General features: G+C 40.4%; 1 protein-coding gene and 1 long non-coding RNA gene across 2 annotated transcripts; both read left to right on the top strand.

Annotated features, from left to right (window-relative positions):
- Positions 1-275: 275 nt before the first annotated feature.
- On the top strand, positions 276-14,161 carry LOC125085268 (uncharacterized). Its single transcript, XR_007122839.1, has 2 exons — positions 276-855; positions 13,305-14,161. It is a non-coding gene; the product is annotated as an uncharacterized LOC125085268 (long non-coding RNA).
- A 3,234-nt stretch (positions 14,162-17,395) lies between these two features.
- On the top strand, positions 17,396-18,270 carry LOC125085259 (protein NCBP2AS2-like). Its single transcript, XM_047703571.1, has one exon. It carries the CDS (start codon positions 17,513-17,515, stop codon positions 17,792-17,794), a length of 282 nt encoding a protein of 93 aa, XP_047559527.1. The 5' UTR covers positions 17,396-17,512; the 3' UTR covers positions 17,795-18,270.
- Positions 18,271-27,157: the final 8,887 nt, after the last annotated feature.

Genomic DNA, 27,157 nt, shown 5'->3' with positions numbered 1-27,157 from the left:
AAAAGGAAAGGAAAAATGGATCTACTATCCCACACCGCTATCCCATGAAACTACATTCTTAAAAGGTCACTAAAAACTATGCATCTAGAAGAAAATTAGGAAATCTGTTGGAATCTAGAGTTTGAAGAGAATTTTTAGGGTAAGGCGGGAACCCTCAAAATTACTTGTTAAGAAAGCATCCTCTGAGGGCAGACCCCGCCCCCCCCGCGCCCCATGCCCAGTCTTGCCCTCCTGACTTCCAAACACAGCACAGACCTGGCTCGAGCCCCACCTAGTCTCTCGGGTCTGTCCCTGCCCTCTGTCCCCACGCTGGCCCAACTCCAGGATCCTCAGCATCCACTGGAAAGGAAACTACGGGTTCCCAGCAAGAAGCGGTCCAACGAGTCCCGCGGTCCTAGTTGGAGCCCCGCCCCCTTACGGCGCGAGGCAGGAAGCGGAAGTGGCGTCACTCGCGCGCGGAGGTGTTTGCCGCGTTGCTCAACGTTTCCCTGGGCGACTCAGGTTAGTCGTCGCGGGCCTGAACCTGTGTTCGGCGAGGCTGCGTGAAAAGGAGGCCCGAATGCGAGGAGGGCGTTAAAACACAGGTGCGACCCGGTCTCCAAGCGGCCTCTTGAGAGGGGCCGGGTCCTTGAGCTCGTGCTCTTCGCGGTCGCTGGTGCCCGCATTGGGCCGGTCCGGGAGGTGAGGTGAGGCGCGCCTGCGGAGTGTTTTCGGCCACGGTGCCTCCCGGTTCAGACGCCTCAGGTAACGGTTGCGACTCTTTTCCCGGAGGAAGTGAATTTCCGACGAGCCAGGGACGTTGTCCCTACGCGGTGCCCTGCGGTTCTCACGACGCTGGCACTCCTGACCCTTGTGGTGAGCACCGGCGGAGCCTTGGTTCAGCGGGACTTTCCTCTACTCATAGGCAAGGGAAAGTTACTTGCTAGCGTTTGGCCTTGGCATTGTCTGTTTTTCTTTTTCTTTTCTTCTTTTTTTTTTTTTTTTTTTAGATTTTATGTGTTTAGGGGCGCCTGTGTGGCTCAGTGGATTAAAGCCTCTGCCTTTGGCTCAGGTCATGATCTCAGGGTCCTGGGATCGAGCCCCGCATCGATCTCTCTGCTCAGCGGGGAGACTGAGTCCTTTCCTCTCTCTCTCTCTGTGCCTACTTGTGATCTCTGTCTGTCAAATTAAAAAAATAAATTAATTTAAAAAAAGATTTTATGTATTTATTTGACAGAGACAGCCAGAAAGAGAACACAAGCAGGGGGAGCAGCAGGCAGAGGGAGAAGCAGGCGCCCCACCTAGCGGGGAGCCCTACGCCAGACTCGATCTCTGGGATCATGACCTGAGCATAAGGCAGACGTTTAAGGACTGAGCCACCCAGGCGCCCCCTGTTCTTCTTTTTGAACGTTACCTATAGGTAGAAAGAAAAGAGACTTAGGTTCAAGGGTGTGTGTATTTCTGTGTATAAGAACGGACATGTACGGGCCATAAGTCATTCTTCTAAATGAAAGCAAGAATACTCCGCTGTCTTGTGCTCTGAACGTCCTGGGCCCGTGCATCCCCCACAAACCATCACAAGAAGGGCCTCCAGGAGAAAAAGGTGGGAGCCTTGTGGCACTAGTTCCAGAATAACTGACTTTACCCTTAACGGGATGTTTGGACTGAGTGTGGTTTATCCCCTCAATTTTTCTTCTGTAAAATCTGAAACTTTGAACAAAATTTGAACATCCGGTACAGTGAATGTTCATTATAATAGTTTCACCCATTTTTAACATTTTGCATGCATGCTCTCTCTGTGTGGATAACTGAATCCATTTTATGGTGAACTCCGAGCATAAGTTGAAAATAAAATACATACGTTAGGGGCGCCTGGGTGGCTCAGTGGGTTAAGCCTCTGCCTTCGGCTCAGGTCATGATTTCAGGGTCCTGGGATGGAGCCCCGCATCGGGCTTTCTGTTCGGCGGGAAGCCTGCTTCCTCCTCTCTCTCTGCCTGCCTCTCTGCCTACTTGTGTCTCTCTCTGTGTTAAATAAATAAATAAAATCTTAAAAAAAAAATACATATGTTAAACTTGACCTTTATTTTATTTTTTATTATTAACATATAATGTATTATTTGTTTCAGGGGTACAGGTCTGTGATTCATCAGTTTTTTTATAAAGATTTTATTTATTTATTTGAGACAGAGTGAGAGAACATGAAAGGAGAGAAGGTCAGAGGGAGAAGCAGACTCCCCACAGAGCTGGGAACCCTGTGTGGGACTCGATCCTGGGACTCTGGAATCATGACCTGAGCCAAAAGCAGTGGCTTAACCAACTGAGCCACCCACGGCACCCCCATTTTTTAAGATATGATTCATCAGGCTTAACACAATACACAGTGCTCACCACAACACATACCCTCCCCAGTATCCATCACCCAGCCACCCCATCCCTCCCATCCCCCTTCACTCCAGCAACCCTCAGTTTGTTCCTGAGATTAAGAGTCTTTTATGGTTTGTCTCCCTTCTTATTTCCTTTTTTGCTCTCTTCACCTATGATCCTCTGCCTTGTTTCTCAAATTCCACATATCAGTGAGATCATATGATAATTGTCTTTCTCTGATTGACTTATTTCCCTCAGCATAATGCCCTCTAGTTCCATCCATGTCATTGCAAATGGCAAGATTTGGGGGTTTTTTGTTTTGTTTTTGTTTTTTTTTTTAATATTTATTTGACAGAGATCACAAGTAGGCAGAGAGGCAGACAGAGAGGGGAAGCAGGCTCCCCGCTGAGCAGAGAGCCTGATGCCGGACTCGATCCCAGGACCCTGAGATCATGACCTGAGCCAAAGGCAGAGGCTTAACCCACTGAGTCACCCAGGTGCCCCAAGATTTTTTTTTAAAGGCTGCATAATATTCCACCATATATATATATATATATATATATATATATATATATATATATATATATATATATCTCACATCTTCATCCATCTATTGATGGACACTTGGGCTCTTTCCATAGTTTGGCTATTGTGGACATTGCTGCTATAAACATTGGGATGCAGGTACCCCTTCAGATCAGTCCATTTTTATGTTTGGGGTAAATACCCAGTAGTGGAATTGCTGGGTCATAGGGTAGCTCTATTTTCAACTTTTTGAGGTACCTCCATACTGTTTTCCAGAGTGGCTACACCAGCTTACATTCCCACCAACAGTGTAGGAGGGTTTCCCTTTCTCCCTATCCTTGCTACCCTCTTTTGTTTCCTGGCTTGTTAATTTTAGCCATTTTGACTAGTGTGAGGTGGTATCTCATTGTGGTTTTTATTTGTATTTCTCTGATGCCTAATAGTATTGAGCATGTTTTCATGTGTCTGTTGGTCATTTGGATGTCTTCTTTCCAGAAATGTCGGTTTATGTCTTCTTGATTGGATTATTTGTTCTTTGGGTATTGAGTTTGATAAGTTGAGTTTGGTAGATTTTGGATACCAGCCCTTTATCTGATATGTCATTTGCAAATACTCTGTCCCATTCTGTTAGTTGTTTTTTGGTTTTGTTGACTGTTTCCCTTGCTGTGCAAAAGCATTTTATCTTGCTTTATGAATGTTACCAATAGTAGATGAAGTTCCAATAGTTCATTTTTGCCCTTGCTCCTCTTGCCTTTGATGATGTGTCTAGGAGGTAATTGCTGTGGCTGAGGTTGAAGGGTTGCTGCCTGTGTTCGCCTCAAGGAATTTTTTTTTTTTTGTCAGAGATCACAAGTAGGCAGAGAGGCAGGCAGAGAGAGAGAGGAGGAAGCAGGCTCCCTGCTGAGCAGAGAGCCCGATGCGGGGCTCGATCCCAGGACCCTGGAATCATGACCCGAGCTGAAGGCAGAGGCTTTAACCCACTGAGCCACCCAGTCGCCTCTTCTCAAGGATTTTGATAGATTCCTGTCTCACATTGAGGTCTTTCATCCATTTTGAGTCTATTTTTGTGTGGGGTAAGGAAATGGTCCACATTCCTCCTTCTGTATGTAGCTGTCCAGTTTAACCAACACCATTTGTTGAAGAGGCTCTTTTTTCATTGGATACTCTTTCCTGCTTTGTCAAAGATAGGTTGACCATAGAGTTGAGGGTCCATTTCTGAGTTCTCTATTCTGTTGCATTAATCTATGTGTCTGTTTATCGTGCCAGTACCATACTGTCTTGATGATTACAGCTTTGTAATAGAGCTTAAAGTCTGGAATTATGATGCCACGAGCTTTGGTTTTCTGTTTCAACATTGCTGTGGCTATTCAGAGTCTTTTCTGATTCTGTGCAAATTTTAAGATTATTTTTTCCATTTCTGTGAAAAAAAAGTTGATGGTATTTTAATAGGGATTGCATTGATGTGTAGATTGTTCTACGTAGCATAGACATTTTCACGAGATTTGTTCTTCCAGTCCATGACCATGGAATGTTTTTCCATTTCTTTGTGTCTTCCTCAGTTTCTTCCATGAATGTTCTATAGTTTCTGAGTACTGATCCTTTGCCTCTTTGGATAGATTTATTCCTAGGTATGTTATGGTTTTGGTGCAATTATAAATGGGATTGAATCCTTAATTTCTCTTTCTTCTGTCTTGTTTTTGTTTTATTGAAGTGCAACTGATTTCTGTGCATTGATTTTATATCCTGATACTTTACTGAATTCCTATATGACTTCTAGCAGTTTTGGGGTGGAATCTTTTGGGTTTTCCACATAAAGTATGTCACCTGCAAAGAATGAGTTTGACTTCTTTGATGATTCGGATGCCTTTTGTTTTTGTTGTTGTTGTTGTCTGATTGCTGAGCCTAGGACTTCTAGTACTATGTTGAATAGCAGGGGTGATGGTGGACATCCCTGTGTGTTCCTGACCTTAGCGGAAAAGCTCTCAGGTTTTCCCCATTGAGAATGATATTCACTGTGGGTTTTTCAAAGATGGCTTTGATGATATTGAAGAATGTACTCTCTGTGCCTACACTATGAAGAATTTTGATCAGGAAGGGATGCTGTACTTTGTCAAATGCTTTTTCAGCATCTATTGAGAGGATCATATGGTTCTTGTTTTTTCTTTTATTAATGATATTAAAAATATCATACTGATTGATTTGTGGATGTTGAACCAATCTTGCAACCCAGGAATAAATCCCACTTGGTCATGGTGAATAATCTTTTTAATGTACTGTTGGAACCTATTGGCTAGTATTTTGGTGAGAATTTTTGCATCTAGGTTCATCAAGGATATTGGTCTGTAATTCTCCTTTTTTTTTTTTTTTAAAGATTTTTTATTTATTTATTTGACAGAGAGATATCACAAGTAGGCAGAGAGGCAGACAGAGAGAGAAGAGGAAGCAGGCTCCCTGCTGAGCAGAGAGCCCGATGCGGGGCTCGATCCCAGGACCTGAGATCATGACCTGAGCCGAAGGCAGAGGCTTTAACCCACTGAGCCACCCAGGCGCCCCTATAATTCTCCTTTTTGACGGGGTCTTTTTTTGGTTTTGGGGTCAAGGTAATGCTGGCCTCATAAAATGAGTTTGGAAGTTTTCTTTCCATTTCTATTTTTTGGAACAATTTCAGGAGAATAGGAATTAATTCTTCTTTAAATGTTTGGTAGAATTCCCCTGGGAAGCTATCTGGCCCTGGGCCTTTGTTGGGAGGTTTCTTTTGTTTGTTTCTTTCTTTGTTTAAGATTTTACTTACTTATTTAACAGAGAGAAAGTGAGAAAGGAAACACAAGCAGGGGAAGTGGGAGAGAGACAAACAGGTTTCCCGAGGGAAGCCCCAAGTGGGACTTGATCCCAAGATTTTGAGATCATGACCTGAGCTGAAGGCAGACACTTAATGACTGAGCCACCCAGGCGTGTTGGGAGATTTTTGAAGACTATTTCAATCTCCTTACTGGTTATAGGTCTGTTCAGGTTTTCTATTTCTTCCTGGTTCAGTTTTGGTAGTTTATACGACTCTGAGAATGCATCCATTTCTTCCAGATTGTCTAATTTGCTGGCACATGGTTGCTCATAATATGTTCTTATAATTGTATTTCTTTGGTGTTGGTTCTGATCTCTCCTTTTTCATTCATGGTTTTACTAATTTGGGTCCTTTCTCCCTTCTTTTTGATAGGTCTGGCCAGGGGTTTATCAGTCTTACTAGTTCTTTCAAAGAACCAGCTCCTAGTTTCGTTGATCTATTCTACTGTTCTTTTGGTTTATATTTCATTTATTTCTCTTATTTCTCTTCTGCTGCTGGGTTTAGGCTATATTTGCTGTTCTTGCTCCAGCTCCTTTAGGTATAGGGTTAGGTTATGTATTTGAGACCTTTCTTGTTTCTTGAGAAAGACTTGTATTGCTATATACTTTCCTCTCAGGACCATCTTTGCTGCATCCCATAGAGTTTGAACAGTTGTGTTTTCATTTTCATTTGTTTCCATGAATTTTTTATTTATTTTGTTTTATTTTATTTTTTTAAAGATTTTATTTACAGAGAGAAAGAGAGAACACAAGTAGGCAGAGAATCAGGCAGAGAGAGGGGGAAGCAGGCTTCCTGCTGAGCAGAGAGCCCAATGCAGGGCTTGATCCCAGAACCCTGAGATCATGACCTGAGCCGAAGGTAGAGGATTAACCCACTGAGCCACCCAGGTGCCCTTCTTTAGTAGGATGTTCTTTAGCTTCCATGTATTTAAGGTGGTTTTTTTTTAAGATTTTATTTATTTATTTGACAGACAGAGACCATAAGTAGGCAGAGAGGCTGGCAGAGAGAGAGGAAGGGAAGCAGGCTCCCTGCTAAGCAGAGAGCCTAATGGGGGACTCGATCCCAGGACCCTGGAATCATGACCCGAGTCGAAGGCAGAGGCTTTAACCCACTGAGCCACCCGGGCGCCCCTGTTTTTAAGTTTTTTCCCAGCTTTCCTCTTGTGATTGAGTTTGAGTTTCAAAGCATTGTGGTCTGAAAATATGCAAGGAATGATCCAAGTCTTTTGGTACCAGCTGGGACCTGATTTGTGACCCAGGATGTGATCTATTCTGGAGAATGTTCCATGTGCACTAGAGAAGAATGTGAATTCTGTTGCTTTGGAAGGAATGTTCTGAATATATCTGTGATGTCCATTTGGTCCAGTGTGTCATTTTAGCCTTTATTTCCTTCTTGATCTTTTGTTTAGATATCTGTCCATTTCAGTGAGGGGGTGTTAAAGTCCCCTACTATTGTTGTATTCTTGTCAATGTTTTTCTTTGATTTTGTTATTAGTTGCTTTATGTAGTTGGCTGCTCCCACGTTAGGGACATTGATATTTAAAATTGTTAGATCTTCTTGTTGGACAGACCCTTTAAGTATGATATAGTGTCCTTCCTCATCTCTTATTATAGTCTTAAGCTTAATATCTGATTTGTATAATATAAGTATTGCCACTCCAACTTTCTTTTGAAGTCCATTAGCATGATAAATGGTTTTCTACCCCCTCACTTTAAATCTAGGGGTATCTTTGGGTCTAAAATGAGTCTCTTGCAGACAGCATATCAATGGCTCTTGCTTTTTTATCCAGTCTGACACTCTATGTCTTTTGATTGGGGCCTTTAGCCCATTTACATTTAGGGTAACTATTGAAAGATAGGAATTTATTTCCATTGTTTTGCCTGCTGTAAGGTGACTGATACTGTATATCGTCTCTGTTCCTATCTGGTCTGTGTTACTCTGGGGCTCTTTGTTAGAGGACCCCTTTCAATATTTCTTGTAGGCTGGTTTGGTGATCACAAATTCTTCTGGTTTCTGTTTACCCTAGAAGCTTTTTATCACTCCTACATTCTTGGCTGCATATCTTTCCTCTTTAGTACCCTGAATATATCATGCCTGTCCTTGGCCTGCCAGGTCTCTGTGGATAGGTTTTCTGCCAATCTAATGTTTCTGCCCTTGATAGACCTCTTGTCCCGAGCTGCTTTCAGGATTTTCTCTTTGTCATTGAGACTTGTAAGTTTTACTATTAATTTACTATTAAATTAAATATTGACCTCATTTTTATTGATTTTAAGGGGATGTTCTCTGTGCCTCCTGGATTTTGATGCTTGTTTCCTTCCCCAAATTAGGAAAGCTCTCCGCTATAATTTGTTCCAATATACCTCTGCCCCACTTTCTTTTTCTTCTGGGATCCCAATTACTCTAATATTATTTCACTTTATGGTATCACTTATCACTCAAATTCTCCCCTCGTGATCGAATAGTTGTTTATCTTTTTCTCAGCTTCTTTATTCCCCAGCATTTGGTCTTCTTTACCACTAATTCTTTCTTTGGACTCATTTATTCTAGCAGTAAGAGCCTCCACTTTTGATTGCACCTCATCAATAGCTTTTTTTTTATTTCAACTTGGTTAGATTTTAGTTCTTTTATTTCTCCAGAAAAGGATATGCTAGTGTCTTCTATGCTTTTTTCAAGCCCAGCTAGCATCTTTATAGTTGTCATTCTGAACTCTGGTTCTGACATCTTACTGATGTCTGTATTAATTGGGTCCCCAGTAGTCGGTACTGCCTCTTGTTCTTTTCTGTTCTTTTTTTTTTTTTTTTTTTTTGAAGTGAGTTTTTCTACCTTGTCATTTTGTCCAGAGAAGAATAGATGGATGAGAAAACAAAATGCTAAAAGGGTAACGATGATCCCAGAAAAATATACACTAACCAAATCAGAAGAGATCCAAAACTAGCGAGGTTGTGGCTGGGGGCTGGGGGGAGAAGAAGGAAAAAAAAATGTGATTAGGCTGGTGAATGGAACAGAGACACACACTTGATTTTGGGTGTATTTTGGTCTGCTAGAAGAAATTGCCTCCCAACATTTTTTTTTTAAAGACTTTATTTGTTTATTTGACAGAGAGAGACACAGCAAGAAAGGGAACACAAGCAGAGGGAGTGGGAAAGGGAGAAGCAGGCTTCCTGCTGAGCAGGGAGCCCAATGCGGGGCTCAATCCCAGGACCCTGGGATCATGACCTGAGCCAAAGGCAACCACTAAATGACTGAGCCATCCAGGTGCCCCTTCTCCCAACATTTTAAAGAAAGAAAAACGTATATATAAAAATAAGAGTAAACACAATGAAGGGATGGAATATAACTATAATGATAAAATTTTAAAAGATTTTTTAAAAAGATTTTTTAAAAGAAATTGATAAGTTGGTTTAAAAAAGAAAGAAAAGAAAAAACAGAGAGAATGTGATCAGTCTGGAGGCTAGGACAAAGCCATACACTAGATTTAGGGTATATTTGGTCTGTTAGAAGAAACCCAAAATTTTAAGAGAAAGAAAAGCATATATGTATATAAAAAATAAGGTTAAATACAATGAAGAGATAGAATATGACAATAAAAATGAAAATTAAAAATGTTTTTAAGGGGTGCCTGGGTGGCTCAGTGGGCCCCCCTCTTCAGTGAGCCCTCAGACAAAAGCAGTCATCACTCCTGTCTTTCTGGTCTCTGGCCGCACTCCGTGCTCACCCAGCCTATGACCAAGCACCTCTATCTCTGGCACACAGCCCCATCTGGAGTCTCCAAACCCAACAGATTCCTATAGCATTCTGCGCCGCTCCTTCTCGTGGAACCCTGGATCTGGCACTTGTGGGGTCCCTGCTTGAAGAGTAGTGGCCTGACTGTGCCTCGGGTCACAGTTCAAGGTAACCCCAAGCTGAGGCCCTCTCCTTATTTTTTCCAGTTTTCCTCTGCAGCTGGCTTCCCTGCTCTAATACCTGAGAACTCTGCCACACTTAGGCACTCCTGGTCTTTCTGTGACCCCGTAAGTCCTGAGACCACACTGTCCCAGTGAGGGCTCCACCCCCTGCTTAGCCTCTGGAGTGACGTCCCTCTGTGGAGCAGACTTCTAAAAGTTCCAGTTTTGTGCTCCACTGCTCTATTGCTTGCCGGGAGCTGGCCCCTCCGCCCCTCAGCCTATCTCCCCATTTATCACCTCGGATTCACTTCTCCACACGTCCTACCTTCCAGAAAGTGGTTGCTTTTCTCTTCATAGAATTCCTGCTGTTCTTTTCTTCAATCTCCTGTTGAGTTTGTAGGTGTTCAGAATGGTTTGATATCTGACTAGCTGAATTCTGGGACCAGATGAAATTTAGGTCTCCTACTCCTCACCATCTTGCTACTCCCCTTTATTTTTATTTTTTAAAGATTTTATTTATTTGAGAGAGGGAGAGAGAGAGAACAAATGAGCATGAGCAAGGAGAGGGACAAGAAGGAATGGGAGGGAGAGGGAGAGAATCCCAAGCAGACTCCCTCTGAGTGGGGAACCTGATAATGGCGCTTGATCTCAGGACCCTGAGCTCATGACCTGAACCAAAACCAAGAGTCACATGCTTAACCAACTGAACCACCTAGGCACCCCATGATTTGAGCCAGTTTTAAAGGATTTTTTCACAATACATTTGTTGAGTCTCTCTTTAGTATGAACTTTTTTTTTTTAAAGATTTTATTTATTTATTTGACAGAGAGATCACGGGTAGGCAGAGAGGCAGGCAGAGAGAGAGAGGGGAAGCAGGCTCCCCACTGAGCAGAGAGCCCCATGCAGGGCTTGATCCCAGGACCCTGAAACCATGACCCAAGCCGAAGGCAGAGGCTCAACCCACTGAGCCACCCAGGTGCCCCTAGTATGAACTTTTTGATGTAGGATAAATCGTATGGACTGAAGTCCTTTTTAAAATAATTACATGTATAATATTTTCTTTTAATATGAATTATTTGGTACGGAGGCAAAGAGTTTCTTTTGAGTATGAATTTTTTGGTGGTGAGTCAGGTTTGGTCTTGCCAACATGAAAACTCTGGTGTGTGTTAAAGGATGAGAGAAACCTATAGGCTCTGATATACATCACATCTGTGTGGCTTTAGTTTATGTATATGCTCTGGTGTGAAATAACTTTTGAAGCTCTGTTAAAGGTTCTGCAACACTGATTACTTCCTAATTATTTATCTAGAATTTAAATATTTAGAGTGTTCTAAATGATGAGCAGTGCCTAAAGGCCTTTGTTTTGACCATGTTTGTGGGCTTTCTCTACCTTGTGACTTCACTGATGTTCAGTCAGGTGGGAGACATGGTTGAAAGTCGTGCTGCACTCATTATGTTCATAACATTGGACACAAGTACAAAGTTTTCTATCTTAACATAGTGAGAGCTTCCTGACACACTGGGCATGGAGCACTTGTTACCATCTTTCTCCAGCACCCAGGGCTCCTTTCCTTGCCTCAAAGAGGATATCACATCTACCTTATAAGTGCACCAAAACATAGTGTCCAAAAATACAAGATAATCACAGCATTACATCCTTATACAGTTTTTTCTCTTAAGGGTTTAAATGAGCCCATTGCTCTGGAGAAAAGATCACAGCCACATCTCTAAATTTCACTCATTCCTGCGACATCAGCTTTAGAAATGAAAGAGACAATTTTTCCTCCTTCTCTTCAGGGAAAGCAGTTTCCTGAGAAGTCACGCTCTTTCAAAGAGGTCATCCAGGCAGCCCTGTTTGTTACTTGATGTTTTCTGTTTCTGTTGAAATGTTTAGTATGTTCATCCATTCTTCTCAGTTTCTTGAATATCTTTATGACTGTTATTTTGAATTCTTTTTTCCCTAATTTTTATGTAAATTCTGTTTTGTTAACATGTAATGCAATATTGATTTCAGGAGTAGAATTCAGTGATTCATCATTTACACATAACACCCAATGCTCATCGTATCAAGTCCCCTCCTTGATATCCATCACCCATTTAGCCCATTTCCCCACCCTCCTCCCTCCATCAACCCTGTTCTTTCACAGTCTCTGGTTTGTTTTTCCCTCTCTTTCTCTTTTTTGCCTCCCACGTGTTCATCTGTTTTCTTAAATTCCGTATGTGAATGAAATCATACAGTATTTGTTTCTGACTGTTTCATTTTACTTAGCATAATATACTCTAGCTCCATCCATGTTGTTGCAAATGGCAAGATTTCATTCTTTTTTTTTTTTAAAGATTTTTATTTATTTGACAGACAGATCACAAGTAGGCAGAAAGGCAGGCAGAGAGAGAGAGGAGGAGGAGGCAGGCTCCCTGCTGAGCAGAGAGCCCAATGTGAGGCTCGATCCCAGGACCCTGGGATCATGACCTGAGCCAAAGGCAGAGGCTTTAACCACTGAGCCACCCAGGCGCCGCAAGATTTCATTCTTTTTGAGGGCAGGGTAATATTCTATTGTATTTGTATATACACTACATCTTTAGTTCATCTGTCGATAGACATCTGGGTCTGTTGATGGACATCCATAGTTTGCCTATCGTGGACATTGCTGCTATAAACATTGGGGTGCAAGTGCCCCTTCAGATTGCTACTTTTGTATCTTTGGGGTAAATCTCTAGTATTGCAATTGCTGGGTCATGGAGTAGTTCTGTTTTCAACTTTTTGAGGAATCTCCATCCTGTTTTCCAGAGTGGTAGGGCACACCATTTTTAGTGGGGTTCTCCTATATTATCCTCACAGAGCTAACATATGATATTTGTTGACAGATAATATTTATTGGTTACTACATAGTACAACTCCATAGTACGACTGTTCCCCAGAGGGATGGAGATGGCCGTATATTCTAACATTCATAAGATACCCTGATATGGTCTTGGTGTCAAAGAAAGGAAGGTCAGGTAAATTATACTGTCACCCTTACAGGGAAGCAGCTGTTGATTTGTCCTCTGGTAAGTCATTGTTGATACCCTTTGTTTTTAATAGACTCTGTTTTAAGTCCTTGATGCACAGTTGAAATCAGTGGTCTGGGCCTGAGCAATTAGCTGCTGGCTCAGTTAGGAGGACCCAGAGTGAACCACTGACTTCTGTTCTCTAAGTCACCTTACTGATATGTATACATTGGGAAGAGGTACTACAAAACTTTTTTTTTTTCCCAAATGGCAATTTTTTTAAATAAAAAAATATTTAAAATTTCTAAGGTGGGAACACATTGTGATGATCACTGAATCTTAAATGCAACTAATGAGTCATTGAACACTACATCAGAAACTAATGATGTACTATATGTTGGCTAATTGAAAAAACTTTTTTTTAAAGATTTTATTTATTTGATGGAGATCACAAGTAGGCAGAGAGTCAGGCAGAGAGAGAAGAGGAAGCAGGCTCCCTGCTAAGCAGAGAGCCCGATGTGGGGCTCAATCCCAGGACCCTGAGATCATGACCTGAGCTGAAGGCAGAGGCTCTAACCCACTGAGCCACCCAGGCGCCCCATCTTTTGGTTTCTTTTTGCATGGGATATTTTTTCATCTGTTTTATTGCCAGTCTTGGCCTGTCAACAAGCAGCGTTGTAGTCAGACCATACTTTCTTTATATGTATGTATTTATTTTTAAATAGGCTCCACACCCAGCATGGAACCCAGTGCAAGGCTTGAATTCCCGACCCAAGATGAAGACCTGACCTGAGATCAAGCATCAGATGCTTAACCAGCTGAGCTACCCAAGTGCCTCTGTGTTTATTATTCCTTTCCTACCTCAACTCAATGCATAGACCATTTTTCAGACTTTATTCTGTTATGTAAGCATTTGAAGCTTTGGCTAGTTTGTAGTTTGACATTATTTCAAAATGTGTTTGTATATTTCCACCATATGTTGTATTTTTAATGTTTTTGTTATTGATTGTGACCAAGCTTCATGGTCTTTACAGAATTATATTAATCTTTTGACACGTTTGAGATATGCTTTCTGGCCCTGTGTGTGGTCAGTTTGCAGAAGTGTTTCATGCAAGCTTGAAAAGAATGTTTGCAGCCAGCAGTGCCCTCTGTCTCTGGGTCCAGCTCATTAATTGTTTTGCTCAAGCCTTTGTGGTTATTGAATATTCCTCTATTCTGTTCCAGAGAGAGGTGTATCAGAAATGTTCTACTCTGAGGGTAGCTTTTATAATTCTCTTTTTATATTGTCCATTTTGGTTTTCTATTTTTTTGAAAGCTGTGTTATATTAGCTGCATATCATTTTGGAATTGCTGTTGCTTTTTGGTAAATTAATTTAAATATTGTAAGTAACCCTTTATCTCTCTAAATGCCCATTTCATTAAAATCTTTTGTCAGATTTTTATGTATCTTTATCATATTGTTTCTCCTGTATTTCTCAACCTGATTTCTTAAGCATTTTAGATGACTTTTTAAAAACCTGTAGCTGTCATTTAAAAACTCTGGGTTCTAAATAAAGTTCTCATTTTGAGATAAATTCAGGCATTCAGAGAGGTAAAAAATAAGACCTGTGTCCCTATATATTTTTTACCCACCTCTCCTTAAGTTTGACAGCTTAGATAACCATAGTATAATTACTGAAACTAGGAAATTAACATTGACAAAATACCATCAACTAATCTACAAACCTTATTTAAACTTTCCTTTATTTGGCCTGTTTTGGGGCAAGGGGGGGATTCAGAATCACATATTGCACTAATATTGATAATTTTTAAATCCATAATAACAGTCCTAATTTAATAGAAGCATTTAGTCCATTTATTTGTAATATAATTACTAATATTTGGATTTAATTCAGGTATCTAATTTTATGCTTTTCATTTGTCTTATTTTTGTTTTTCTTTGAATTCCATTTTTTCCTCATTTATTTTTCCTTCTGATGTCTAAAATTTATGCGGTTCATTACACTGAAAGCTTTGTGTTTAAGGTCTTAAGTAGGGGCACGTGGCTGGACCAATCAGTAGAGCATGTGACTCTTGTTCTTGGGTAGTGAATTTGAACCCCGTGTTGGGTGTAGAGATTAAGTAATCAGTATCTTTCCTTTCTTATAAAGCATACAAAGAATTTTGAATACAGTCCTTCTAAACTACCTTCTGAACTATGCACTAGATAAAGGACTTACAGACAAGTCCAGAATCACACAAGATAAAACATTGTACTAACCTCAAACCTGTGCACATAGCTACTAGGAAACATCTGATAAATAGGCAAACATAACAGTCCCCTAGACATAGATATTGAAACCCAGAAACATACTGTGACATATGTAGATTTGCTCCAAATTATTTGTACTCTTTAAGTGTGAGGTGATATTTCTGTATCCTCCCCCTTTGTTCCTTGGCTTACCACATGTGTTTTCTTGATCAATATATTTGGAAAATTGATTTGGCATTTTCTACTGAATTATAATGTAGATATACTCTATCCAACAAAATGTGACCATCAACATAAATGTGAAAGGTTACTCAGACTACCTTGATTTGAGTACCTTTAAGTAGCCAGAGAATTCAGTGCCCAGTCTTGCCTAATATGGGTCCTCAAACAATGAGCCATGTGGGCACTGAAGTGTCTGTCTTGTTGCCCAAACAACACAGAGAAGATAATTCATAACCCTGCCTACTTCTGAGTATAGTACCCAGTCCTTACCAGCTAGTAAGCCTGACTAGAGATCCCAGGCAACTCCAGAGCCCAGCCTACAGCCTTGCTTGGGCAGGGAACCAAGCTAGCATTCCTATACCACTATTCACAGCTCCCTGAACTTCAGAGCTCAGGCAGTTGGCCTTGACCAAAAACAGACATCGTTAGCAGTCCCATCTGCCCAATGACACTATCAGCAAACAGTCCAGAAAGCTAAACTGACCTGACTAGTAAAGAACCGTTTCTGCCAAAGTGAACCTATAAATCCTGAAAGAGAAGACCACTTACTCAAAATGTGCAGCTACCCATGTAAGTAATGAAGGATCATGAAAAATCAGGTAAGCATAATACTACCAAAGGAAACTAATAAAGCTCTGATAACGTACCCTAAAGAAATGGAAATCTATAAAATGTCAAACAAAGCGGGGAGCCTGCTTCCCCACCACCACCACCACCTGCCTCTCTGCCTACTTGTGATCTCTGTCAAATAAATAAAATCTTAAAAAACAAAAACATGCAACTCTTTTCTTTTTTTTAAAGAGAGATCACAAGTAGGCAGAGAGGCAGGCAGAGAGAGAGAGGGAAGCAGACTCCCCATTCAGCAGAAAGCCCGATGTGGGGCTCGACTCCAGGACCCTGAGATCATGACCTGAGCCGAAGGCAGAGGCTTATTAACCCACTGAGCCACCCAGGCGCCCCAACATGCAACTCTTGATCTCAGGGTCATGAGTTTGAGCCCCATGCTGGGTATAGAGATTACTTAGTAAACAAAAAAAAAAAAAAATAAAGCCTAGAGATGAAAAATACAATTAATGAACTGAAGAATTCAATAGAAAGCTTGAAAAGCATATGTGACCATGCAGAAGAATGAATCAGTGTCCTAGAAGACTAGAGAGTTGAAGTATCTAGTCAGAGCAGCAAAAAGAAGAATGAAAGAGTGAAGAAAGCCTACAGGACTTAATAGAACACAGTCAAAAGAAACAATATCTGCATTATGGAAAATCCAGAAGAAGACTTAAACCAAGAATGGCTGAAAACTTCTCAGAGAGAAATGGACATCCACATCCCTGAGACCTGACCCCCACTAGGTTGAACATGAATAGGGATACAGCAAGACATAATTGTCAAAAGTCAAAGACAGAATTTTCAAAGTGGCAAGAGAAAAGAGATAATTTATATACAAAGGAACTCCCATAAAATGATGGGTGGATTTCCCAATAGAAATTTTTTAGGCCAGGAGTGAATGGAATGATATATTCAAAATATTGAAAGAAAAACATTGAGAGAGGGACGCCTGGGTGGCTCAGTTGGTTAAGCAGCTGCCTTTGGCTCAGGTCATGATCCCAGTGTCCTGGGATCGAGTCCCACATCGGGCTCCTAGCTTGGCAGGAAGCCTGCTTCTCCTTCTGCCTCTGCCTGCCGTTCTGTCTGCCTGTGCTCACTCATGCTGTCTCTCTCTCTCTCTCTCTCTCTCTCTCTCTCTCTCTGACAAATAAATAAATAAATAATCTTAAAAAAAAAAAACATTTAAAAAAAGAAAAACATTGAGAGAATTAAATTGTCAAAACAAGACTTCTATACCTGGCAAATCTCTCTCCTTTTCTGAAGGACAAAGACTTACGACCAATCAAAAGCTGTGGGAATTCATTACCACTACACCTGCCTTACAAGAAATACTAACGGGAGTTCTTTGAGTAGACGTAAAAGAACACTGATTAACATCATAAAAACATAAGATAGTGTAAAGCTCACTGGTAACGGTAAATATATGCTCAAAGTTGGATTCTGTGATGTAATTAAAGATTCACTTATAACTCCAATTTTGTTAGAAAATATAGTAAAAATACCCATAAGTATAATAATTTTTCTATACACAATATATGTTGAAAAAATAATGTAAGCTGTAACATCACTAACCTGAAATGTGAGAGGGAGTGTAAAAGTATAAAATTTAGGAATGCCACTGAAGTTACCAGTTTTTAAAGGGTGTTAAAATTTAAAGATATTTTATGTAAGCCTCATAGTAACCACATGGGGAAAAAAAAAAGTCTGTAGTAAAAGTTCATAATAGAGGTCCCTGGCTGGCTCAGTCAGTAGGACCTGTGACTCTTGATCTCAGGCTCGTAAGTTTGAACCCCACGTTGACAGAGAAGTCAGAAATTGAGAGCGGCGTGCTCCGGGTTCCGGGTAGCCCAGAGGATGGTTCTTCCGAGGCTCCTGGCCGTCCTGCAGCACTGCCCGCAGCTGGTGGAGCGTCTGTCCGAGTCTAAGCGCCTCACGGGGTTTGCACTGATGCAGGCCCAGCTGCGTGGCCAGGACGCAGCCCGGCGTCTTGGAGCCCTTGTGGCTGGGCCCGCGTGCTCCCTGGGTTGCCACACTGCCCACTTTAGAGACACCTTCACTGAGGAGCTGCGCTGCGGCCTCGGGGAATGCCCAGGGTCACTGCCAGGTAACCAGAGGGGCCCCAGCGCTAACCCCTAAACCCAGGCTGTGCAGGCCAGGGTCGCCGGCTTTCCCTTCTGGGCTCAACCCGGGTCTCGGCGCTCAGCAGTCATCCTGGGCACAGTGCACGGCTTTGAATCCGGAGTCAGACTGTTGGCCTCAGAGCCCTCACTAATCAGGAAGCCCAGGCCAAACTGACATCGCCGGGGAAGCCCTGTGATCAGACTGGGCAGGGTGTGAAGAAACGACCCCCTCAAGCAGGGCTCTGATGCACCACATAGAGCCGTGAACCGAACCACAGCCCGAAGGAGCGTGCCCTCTGCGAGTGGGACTAAAACTCGTGTTCAGTGACGCTGCTTCTGCACTGATAGAGCAGCGCTCTACTTCTAGGGGAGAGCACGGAGGGAAAGACACAGCTGCCAAAATTCTTTGATTAAATGTGTGAGCTGAGGAGGGGCGGGAAGAGAGAGAGAGAAGTCAGAAATTGATATTGAAAGACATCAGAGAAAACCCAACAGCAGGATAAAAACAAAGAATAAAGGGTCAAAACAGCCAGAATACAATGAACAAAATGGCAGTAGTTAGTCTTTAACTATCAATAATAACTTTACAAATGGATTAAATTCTCCAGTCAAAAAACAGAATGGCTAAATGGCTAAGACAACAAGATCTGGCAATAGGCTTCATACAAGATACACATTGACTAATGGTGAGGGGATGGAAAAAGATATTCAGCAAATGGTAACCAAAAAGAAAGAAGAAGAAAAAAAAAAAAACAGGTAACTACATTTACAGCAGACAATATACTTTAGCCTAAAAATGGTAAAAAGAGACCTTTAAAGGTTGTTACATAATGATAAAGGGGTTAATTATCCAAGAAGATATAACTATTGTAAATATTTATGCATCCAACATCAAAGCATCAAAATATACAAAGCAAAAACTGACAGAGCTAAAAGCAGAAATGTATTAATATTGCAGAACTTTAATACACCCAGTCTCAACAATGGTAGATCATCCAATCAATATGGAAACAGCAAATTTTAACAAGCCCATAACATAGACCAAATGGACCTGACATATACAGAACATTCTACCTGACAATAGAATACAAATTTTACTTAAGCACACCTGGAATATTATCTAAGACCGTATGTTAGGCTACAAAAAATCCTAGCAAATTCAAAGACTGAAATCATACCAAGAATCTTCTCTGACCATAATGCCATGAAAACAAAAATCAAACTAGAAAGAAAACTAGAAAGTTCAAAAAGTCTTCAAAATTAAACACTGTATTGAATAACCAGTGAAGTAAGTAAGGAGGAAATAAAATAGCATCTCAAGACAAAATGGAAACACGGCATATGAAAACTTATAGGATACAGCAAAAAGATAGTTCTAAAGGATGTTCCTAACAACAAACGATTATATTAAGAAATAAGTTCTCAAATAGGCAACCAAACAATGCTTTAGGAACTAGAAAAAGAACAAAACAAACTGAGCCCAAAGTTAGCAGAAGGCTTAGAGCAGAAATAGAAATAGAAAAGGGGAAACAATAGAAAAGATTAAAAGTAAGTGTTCATTCTGTCAAACAATAAACATACTTGCTGCACTAGCCAATGAAAAAAAGAGAACCCAAACCAATAGATTTATAAATGATAAAGCAGATATTATAATGGATACAAAGGACAAGAGACTATTATGAACAATTATATGCCCAAAAAATTGCATACCTAAGAGATATAATAAATTGGAACCTAAGAGATATAATAATCTCAGAAACAAATCAATTGGGGTGCCTGGGTGGCTCAGTCATTAAGCATCTGCCATCAGCTCAGGTCATGATCCCAAGATCCTGGGATTAAGCCTCACATTGGACTCCCTGCTCCATGGGGCGTCTGCTTCTCCCTCTCCTACTAACCCCCCCCCCCCCCGCTTGTGTTCCCTCTCTCACTGTGTCTCTATCAAATAAATAAAATCTTAAAAAAAAAAAAAGAAATATACCAAGATTGAATCATGAAGAAATAGAATATCTGAACAGACCAATTACTGATAAGGAGATTGAATCAGTAATCACAAACCTCCTAAAACACAAAACCCCAGGACTATATGGCTTTATTAGCTAATTCTACCAAACACTTAAAAAGAATTGATGCCAATCCTTCTTAAACTCTTTCAAGAAAAATTTAAGATGAGGGAACACTTCGAAATGCATTCTACAAGGTATCTACCAGCATTACCCTGATAGCCAAAGCCAGATAAGGACACTGCAAGAAAATTATGTACCAATACCATGATGAATATAGATACAAGAATTCTCAACAAAATATTAGCAAACCAAGTTCAAAAATACATTAAAAGGATTATACACTATGTCCGATTGGGTGCTCCCCACCCCGAGGTGCAAGGATGGTTCAATATACACAAATTAATAAATGTAACATCACATTAATAAAAGGAAACAGCATCTTAATGTAGAAAAAGCATTTGAGGAAATACAATATTTTATTATTTTAAAAAGCCTTGAAAGATTGGGTGTGAAAGGAACATACATAGTGATCATAAAGGCCGTACATGACAAACCCACAGCTAGCATTAGACTCAACAGCGAAAAAGGCTTTCCTCTAAGATTCTGAACAAGTGTACCCACTCTCACCACTCCTATTCAAGATAGTCCTGAAAGTCCTAGCTAGAGCATCTAGGCAAGGCAAAGAATTCAAAGTCATCTAAACTTGAAAAGAAGAAAAACGGTCACTATCTGCAAATCATATGAATTTTTAAATTTTTTTTAAGATTTTATTTATTTGAGGGATGCCTGGGTGGCTCAGTGGATTAAGCCTCTGCCTTCGGCTCAGGTCATAATCCCGGAGTCCTGGGATCAAGCCCCACATCAGGCTTTCTGCTCAGCGGGGAGCCTGCTTCCCCTTCTCTCTCTGCCTGCCTCTCTGCCTACTTGTGATCTCTGTCTGTCAAATAAATAAAATCTTTGAAAAAATCTTCAATACAGAGAACAGGTGGTTGCCCAACAGGAGGGGAGGTGGTGAAACAAATAAAAGACATTAGGAAATACAATAAGTCATAGAGATAAGAAGTATAGCATGAGGAATAGAGTCAATATTGTAATAACACTGTCTTGTGACACAGGATGGCTACACTCATTATGCTCATTAAGTAATTATAGAATCGGCAAGTCAATATGTTGTATGACTGAAACTAATATAATGCTGTATGTTAATTATACTCAATAAAAAGAAAAAAAAAAAACAAAAAAAAAATGAAGCCCAAGTGGTAGAAGGAAATAACAAAGATCAGAGCAGAAATAAATGAAATAGTTACTAAAAAGACAGTAGAAATGATCAATAAAACCAAGAGCTGTTTCTTTGTAAAGATAAAATTGACAAATCTCCAGGAGAGACTCATCAAGAAACAAAGAAGACTCGAATCAGAAATGAAAAGGAGATAAAACAATACATGCCACAGAAACAAAGGATCTATATAGGATCTTAAGAGATTACTATAAACAATTATATGCTAACAAATTAGACAACCTAGAAAAAATGGTTGGATTCCTAGAAACTATCAAAACTGGGTCATAAAAATCTAACAGATCAATATGAGTAAGGAGACTGAATCAGGAATCAAAATACTCCAACAAAAGAGAATATAGAATCAACTGACTTCACCAGCAAATGCTAACATTTAGAGAAGAATGAATTCCAATTTTTTTAAAAGATTTTATTTGAAGAGAGAGAAACAAACAGAACATGAGCAGGGGAGAGGGAGAAGCAGACTTCCTGCTGAACAGGGAGCCCAATGCAGGGCACCATCCCAGGAGCGTGGGATCATGACCTGAGCCAAAGGCAGATGTTTAACTGACTGAGCCACCCAGGTGCCCCTGAATTCCAATTCTTAAGCTACAAAAAATAGAAGAGGGAACACTTCTAATCTCATTTCATAAGAATAACATTATTTTGGTACCAAAACCAAACAAGGGTACCACAGGAAAATTCCAGGGGCACCTGACTGGCTCAGTTGGAAGAGCATGAAACTCTTGATCTCTGGCTCAGGAATTCAAGCCCCATGTTGAATGTAGAGATTACTAAAGGATAACTAAATAAACCTAAAAAAATTTCAAGTCTATATCCCTGACAAATATACATGCAAAATACTCAATAAAATATTAGCAAACTGACAATACATTAAAATAATACATTAAAAGGATTATATACCACAATGAGATGGAATTTATTCTAGGGATGCAAGGACGGTTCAACATTACAAAATCAATGTCATACACCACATTAACAAAATGAAGCCTCAAAACCATATGAATCACTATACTTTATACCTGAAACTAATATAATGCTTCATGTTAACTAGCTGGAAATAAAAACTTTAAAAAAAAAAAAAACCCATATGATCATTTCAATAGATGCAAAAAAGCATTTAACAAAATCCAACAGTGATTCATTATAACAACTGTCAACAAAGTGGATATAGAGGGAATTTCCTCAACATAAAAAAGGCCATTTATGACAATCCCATTGGTAACATCATAGTCTAGGGAAACTCTGAAAGCTTTTCCTGTAAGACCAGGAACAAAGCAGCAATGCTCACTCTCAGTTTTATTCCGCATAGTGTTGGAAGTCCTGGCCAGAGTAAGAAAAAATAATGTATCAAAACTGAGACTTGGGGGTGGCACCTGGGTGATTCAGTCAGTTAAACATCTGCCTTCAGCTCAGGTCATGATCCCAGGGTCCTGGATGGAGCCCTGCATCAGGATCCTTGCTCAGCAGGGAGCCTGCTTCTCCCTCTCCCTCTGCATGCATTGTGTGTACGCTCTCCTTGCTTGTGTGTGCGTGCTCTCTCACTCTCTCACTCTCTCCCAAATAAATAAATAAATAAAAACTAAAAAAAAACAAAACAAAATTGGAACTGAAGAAGTAAAATTGTCACTATTTGCAGATGACCTGTATGATATATAGAAAACCCTCAAGACCACCAAAAAGAAAAAAAAAAAAAAAACCCCTATTAGATCTACTGTTTGAATTCAGTGAAGTTGCAGGGTATAAGTCAATATACAAAAATCTATTGTGTTTCAATACACTAATAGTGAACTGTTACAGAAATTAAGGGGCACCTGGGTGACTCAGTTTGTTAAGGGTCCAACTCTTGATCTCAACTCAGGTCTTGATCTCAAAGTCATGAGTTTGGGCCCCATACTGGGCTCCACAGGGGGCATGGAGCCTACTTTTAGAAGAGAGAGAAATTAAGAAAACAATCCCATGTACAATTGCATCAAAAAGAATAAAATAAGGTACCTGGGTGGCTCAGTGGGTTAAGCCGCTGCCTTCGGCTCAGGTCATGATCTCAGGGTCCTGGGATCAAGTCCCACATCAGGCTCTTTGATCAGCAGGGAGACTGCTTCCCCCACCCCCTGCCTGCCTCTCTGCCTACTTGTGATCTCTCTGTCAAATAAATAAATAAAATCTTAAAAAAAAAAAAGAATAAAATACCTAGGAATAAATTTAACCAAAGGAAGTGAAAGACCTGTTTGATGAAAACTATAAGACAGTGATGAAAGACATTGAAGAAGACATAAATAAATGGAAAGATATCCCATGCTCATGGATTGGAAAAATTAATATTGATAAAATGTACATACATCACAAAGCAATCTACATACATCACAAAGCAATCTACAGATTCAGTGTAATCCCTATCAAAATTCCAGTGGTACTTCTCACAAAAATAAAATAAACATTCCTAAAATTTGAATGGAACCACAACAGACCCTGAATAGCCGAAGCAATCCTGCAGCAGAACAACAAAGCTGGAAGTTACAAAAATAAAAAAGTACGGTATAAGCATAAAAATGCACATATCAGTGAAACCTAATAGAGAGTCTAGAAATAAACTCACATATTTTTATAAGTTAATTTATGACAATAGACTTAATAATATACAATGGGGAAAGGACAGTCTCTTCAATAAATGATGTTGGGAAAACTGGACCACTTTCTTATACCATACACACAAATTAACTCAAAATGGATTAAAGACTTGAGCTTATTTATTATTTTCTAGAAGAAAATATTACTGTTAAGTTCCTTGACATCACTCTTAGCAATAACTTTTTGGACATGGACTCCAAAAGCAAAGGCAACAAAAGCAAAAATAAAGTGGGAGTGTATTTAACACTGTCTGGTATATTTGAAATTTGTTAAGAATAAATCCTAAGTTCTCATCCCAAGGGAAAACATTTTCTTTTTTTTAAATCTTTTGTATCTGTAGGAGATGATGGATGTTAACTAAACTTATTGTGGAATTAATTTCACTATACATATAAGTCAAATCATACTGCTGTATAGCTTAAACTTATACAGTGCTGTATGTCAGTTATATCTCAAATTTGAAAAAATAAAACATATACCTTTTTTTAAAAATTTTTTATTTCTTTTCAGCATAACACTATCCATTGTTTTTGCACCACACCAAGTGCTCCATGCAATCCGTGCCCTCTCCAATACCCACCACCTGGTTCCCCCAACCTCCCACCCCCAACCCCTTCAAAACCCTCAGATTGTTTTTCAGAGTCCATAGTCTCTCATGGTTCACCTCCCCTTCCAATTTCCCTCAACTCCCTTCTCCTCTCCATCTCCCCATGTCCTCCATGCTATTTGTTATGCTCCACAAATAAGTGAAACCATATGATAATTGACTCTCTCTGCTTGACTTATTTCACTCAGCATAAGCTCTAAGTGCAAAAAAATCCAAACTTGCTTCAACAGAAAAAAGGAAGAATAAATTTGGTACATTTGTTTCATGGAACACAGCACTACAAAGAAAAGTGATGGTTTATGTGACTGTATTAGTTTTCTATTCTTGCCACAAATTTAGTGGCTTAAAACAATACTCGTTTATTACTTCACAGTATCTGTAGGGCAGAAGTGTTGGCGTGGCTTAGCCTGGTCTCTGTTCAGGGTTTCACAAGGCAGACACCAGGGTATGGGCCAAGCTGCATTCTTTTTTTTTTTTTTTTTAAGATTTTATTCATTTATTTGTCAGAGAGAGAGAGGGAGAGAAAGCGAGCACAGGCAGACAGAATGGCAGGCAGAGGCAGAGGGAGAAGCAGGCTCCCTGCCAAGCAAGGAGCCCAAGGTGGGACTCGACCCCAGGACGCCGGGATCATGACCTGAGCCGAAGGTAGCTGCTTAACCTACTGAGCTACCCAGGCGTACCCCCACCAAGCTGCATTCTTATCTGGAGGCTCAAATAGTAAAAGATGTCCTTCCAGTTTCCCTCCAGTTGTTGGCAGAATTAATTTATTGTGGCTGCAGAATTCTTGATGGATTTTTAAATCACAGCCAGCAACAGAGAGAGGAAGGGAGAGTTAGATAGAGGCTTTGAATCTCTGATCTTTAGTTCCTTTTTGAAGGAGCCTACTTGATTAGGTCAGACTATCTCCAAGATACACTCCCTTTTGATTAGCCTGCATGCAACTGATTATGGACTTCATGTGTTCAAACGTCTTTATATATTTTGTCTACTAATACAAGAGTGATAGCTCCTCACTTCTGCCATTCTCTTGATTAGAAGAAAGTTGTATATCCCACCCACACACAACTGAAGGAGATTAAACAAAGGCATACAAGAGGGTAGGTGTCATAAGGACCATCTAAAATTCTGCCTACTACACAAGTACATGCGATGACATGGATGAATTTCACAAACACATTGTTGTAAAAGAAACCAGACATAAAAGAATGCATACTATATTGGTTCATGTGTAAGAAAAATATCAAACCAGGAAGAATTAGTACTGGTTTTGGAAAACATGAAATAAGCACAATTTATCTACACTGCTCCCCTGAACGAAGGCATAAAGCTTGGACACAATGCCTGGAGCAGCTATTTGAGGAATCAAAAAAATAAATATTTGCAGGTAAACTGATGAAAAAGACCAGATTTCAGTGCATCAGTAAATAGCAACTTTTTGTATCATGTTCAGTTAGCCAACATATTATCATTAGTTTTTGATACAGTGTTCAACAATTCATTAGTTGCATATAACACCCAGTGCTCATTACAACATGTGCCCTCTTTAATGCTCATCACTCACCTACCCCATCCTCTCATACCTCCTCCCCACTTCTGTAACCCTGTTTTTTTTCCTGGAGTCCAGAGTCTCTCATGGTTTGTCTCCCTCTCTGATTTCTTCCCATTTTTTCCCTCCCTCCCCCTATGGTCCTCTGTGCTATTCCTTATGTTCCACATATGAGTAAAACCATATGATAATTGTCTTTCTCTGCTTGAGCAAATTTATTCTGTTAAGATTTATTTGAGAGGGGCCCCTGGGTGGTTCAGTGGATTAAGCCTCTGTCTTCAGCTCAGGTCATGATTCCAGGGTCCTGGGATCAAGCCCCACGTCAGGCTCTCTGCTCAGTCGGGAGCCTGCTTCCCCCTCTCTCTCTGCCTGCCTCTCTGCCTACCTGTGATCTCTGTCTGTCAAATAAATAAAATCTTTGAAGAAAAAAATATTTATTTGAGAGAGAGCATGAACAGACAGAAGAGAGAGAGAAGCAGGCTCCTTCATGAGCAGGGAGCCCAATGCAGGGCTTGATCCTAGGACCAAGGATCATGACCTGAGCCCAAGGCAAATAGTTAACAGAATGAGCCACCAGGTGAACAGGCAGCAAATTTACCAGTTTATCCCCCTCTGGGATAAACTGTTCCGGACTCAATGCAGTTGAAAATCCAAAGTAGGTATCAGCAACAACAGAGATTATTCCAGAAGATGCCCTTTGGTCTTGGCACAAGCAGTAGGTAGGCAGCCTCTCAGTGCTCAGTGAGAGAGATAAATATATATGGAAAACAAAAAACTGGTATTTATCTCCAACCTTTAAGAGATCTTGTGGTAGCAGTGAGGTACATCATTGACCTCAAGAACTGGAATATAAAATAGATGACCCTCTAAGTAGACTGGCTTCTAGGTAGAGACACAAATAAAACTGCACACATTGTGAAAATTCACATTGAAACCACAACCCACAGAACGCTCAGTGAAACTGGTGAGCTGAACCCAAGTTGGCGAGTTACCTGATAAAAGAAAAATACCTGTATTCTCTACAGGATTTTAAGACCCAGAGTGTCATAACATAGTATTTAAAATGTCCAGAATATAATCCCAAACTAGACATTATATGAGAAACATGGCTTCAGGGGTTGTGTGACAGTACTGTGGTATAAGTACGTGACAGTAAGGTTTTGTTTTTGTTTTAAAGATTTATTTATTTGAGAAAGAGAGAGAGAGAGAGCAGGGGAAGGAGCAGAGGGAGAGAGAATCCCAAGCAGACTTCACTCCCCAAAGTGGGGCTCATTCTCACCACCCTGAGATCATGA

Source organism: Lutra lutra, chromosome 1, assembly GCF_902655055.1.
Source record: "Lutra lutra chromosome 1, mLutLut1.2, whole genome shotgun sequence".
Taxonomy (NCBI): domain Eukaryota; kingdom Metazoa; phylum Chordata; class Mammalia; order Carnivora; family Mustelidae; genus Lutra; species Lutra lutra.
Note: the sequence above shows the minus strand (reverse complement) of the source record. Positions and strands in the feature narration are given on the sequence as shown.

What these genes read in the sequence shown, in the direction of transcription:
- LOC125085259 (XM_047703571.1), top strand. Translation starts at nt 17,513, where the DNA reads ATGGTTCTTCCGAGGCTCCTGGCCGTCCTGCAGCACTGCCCGCAGCTG.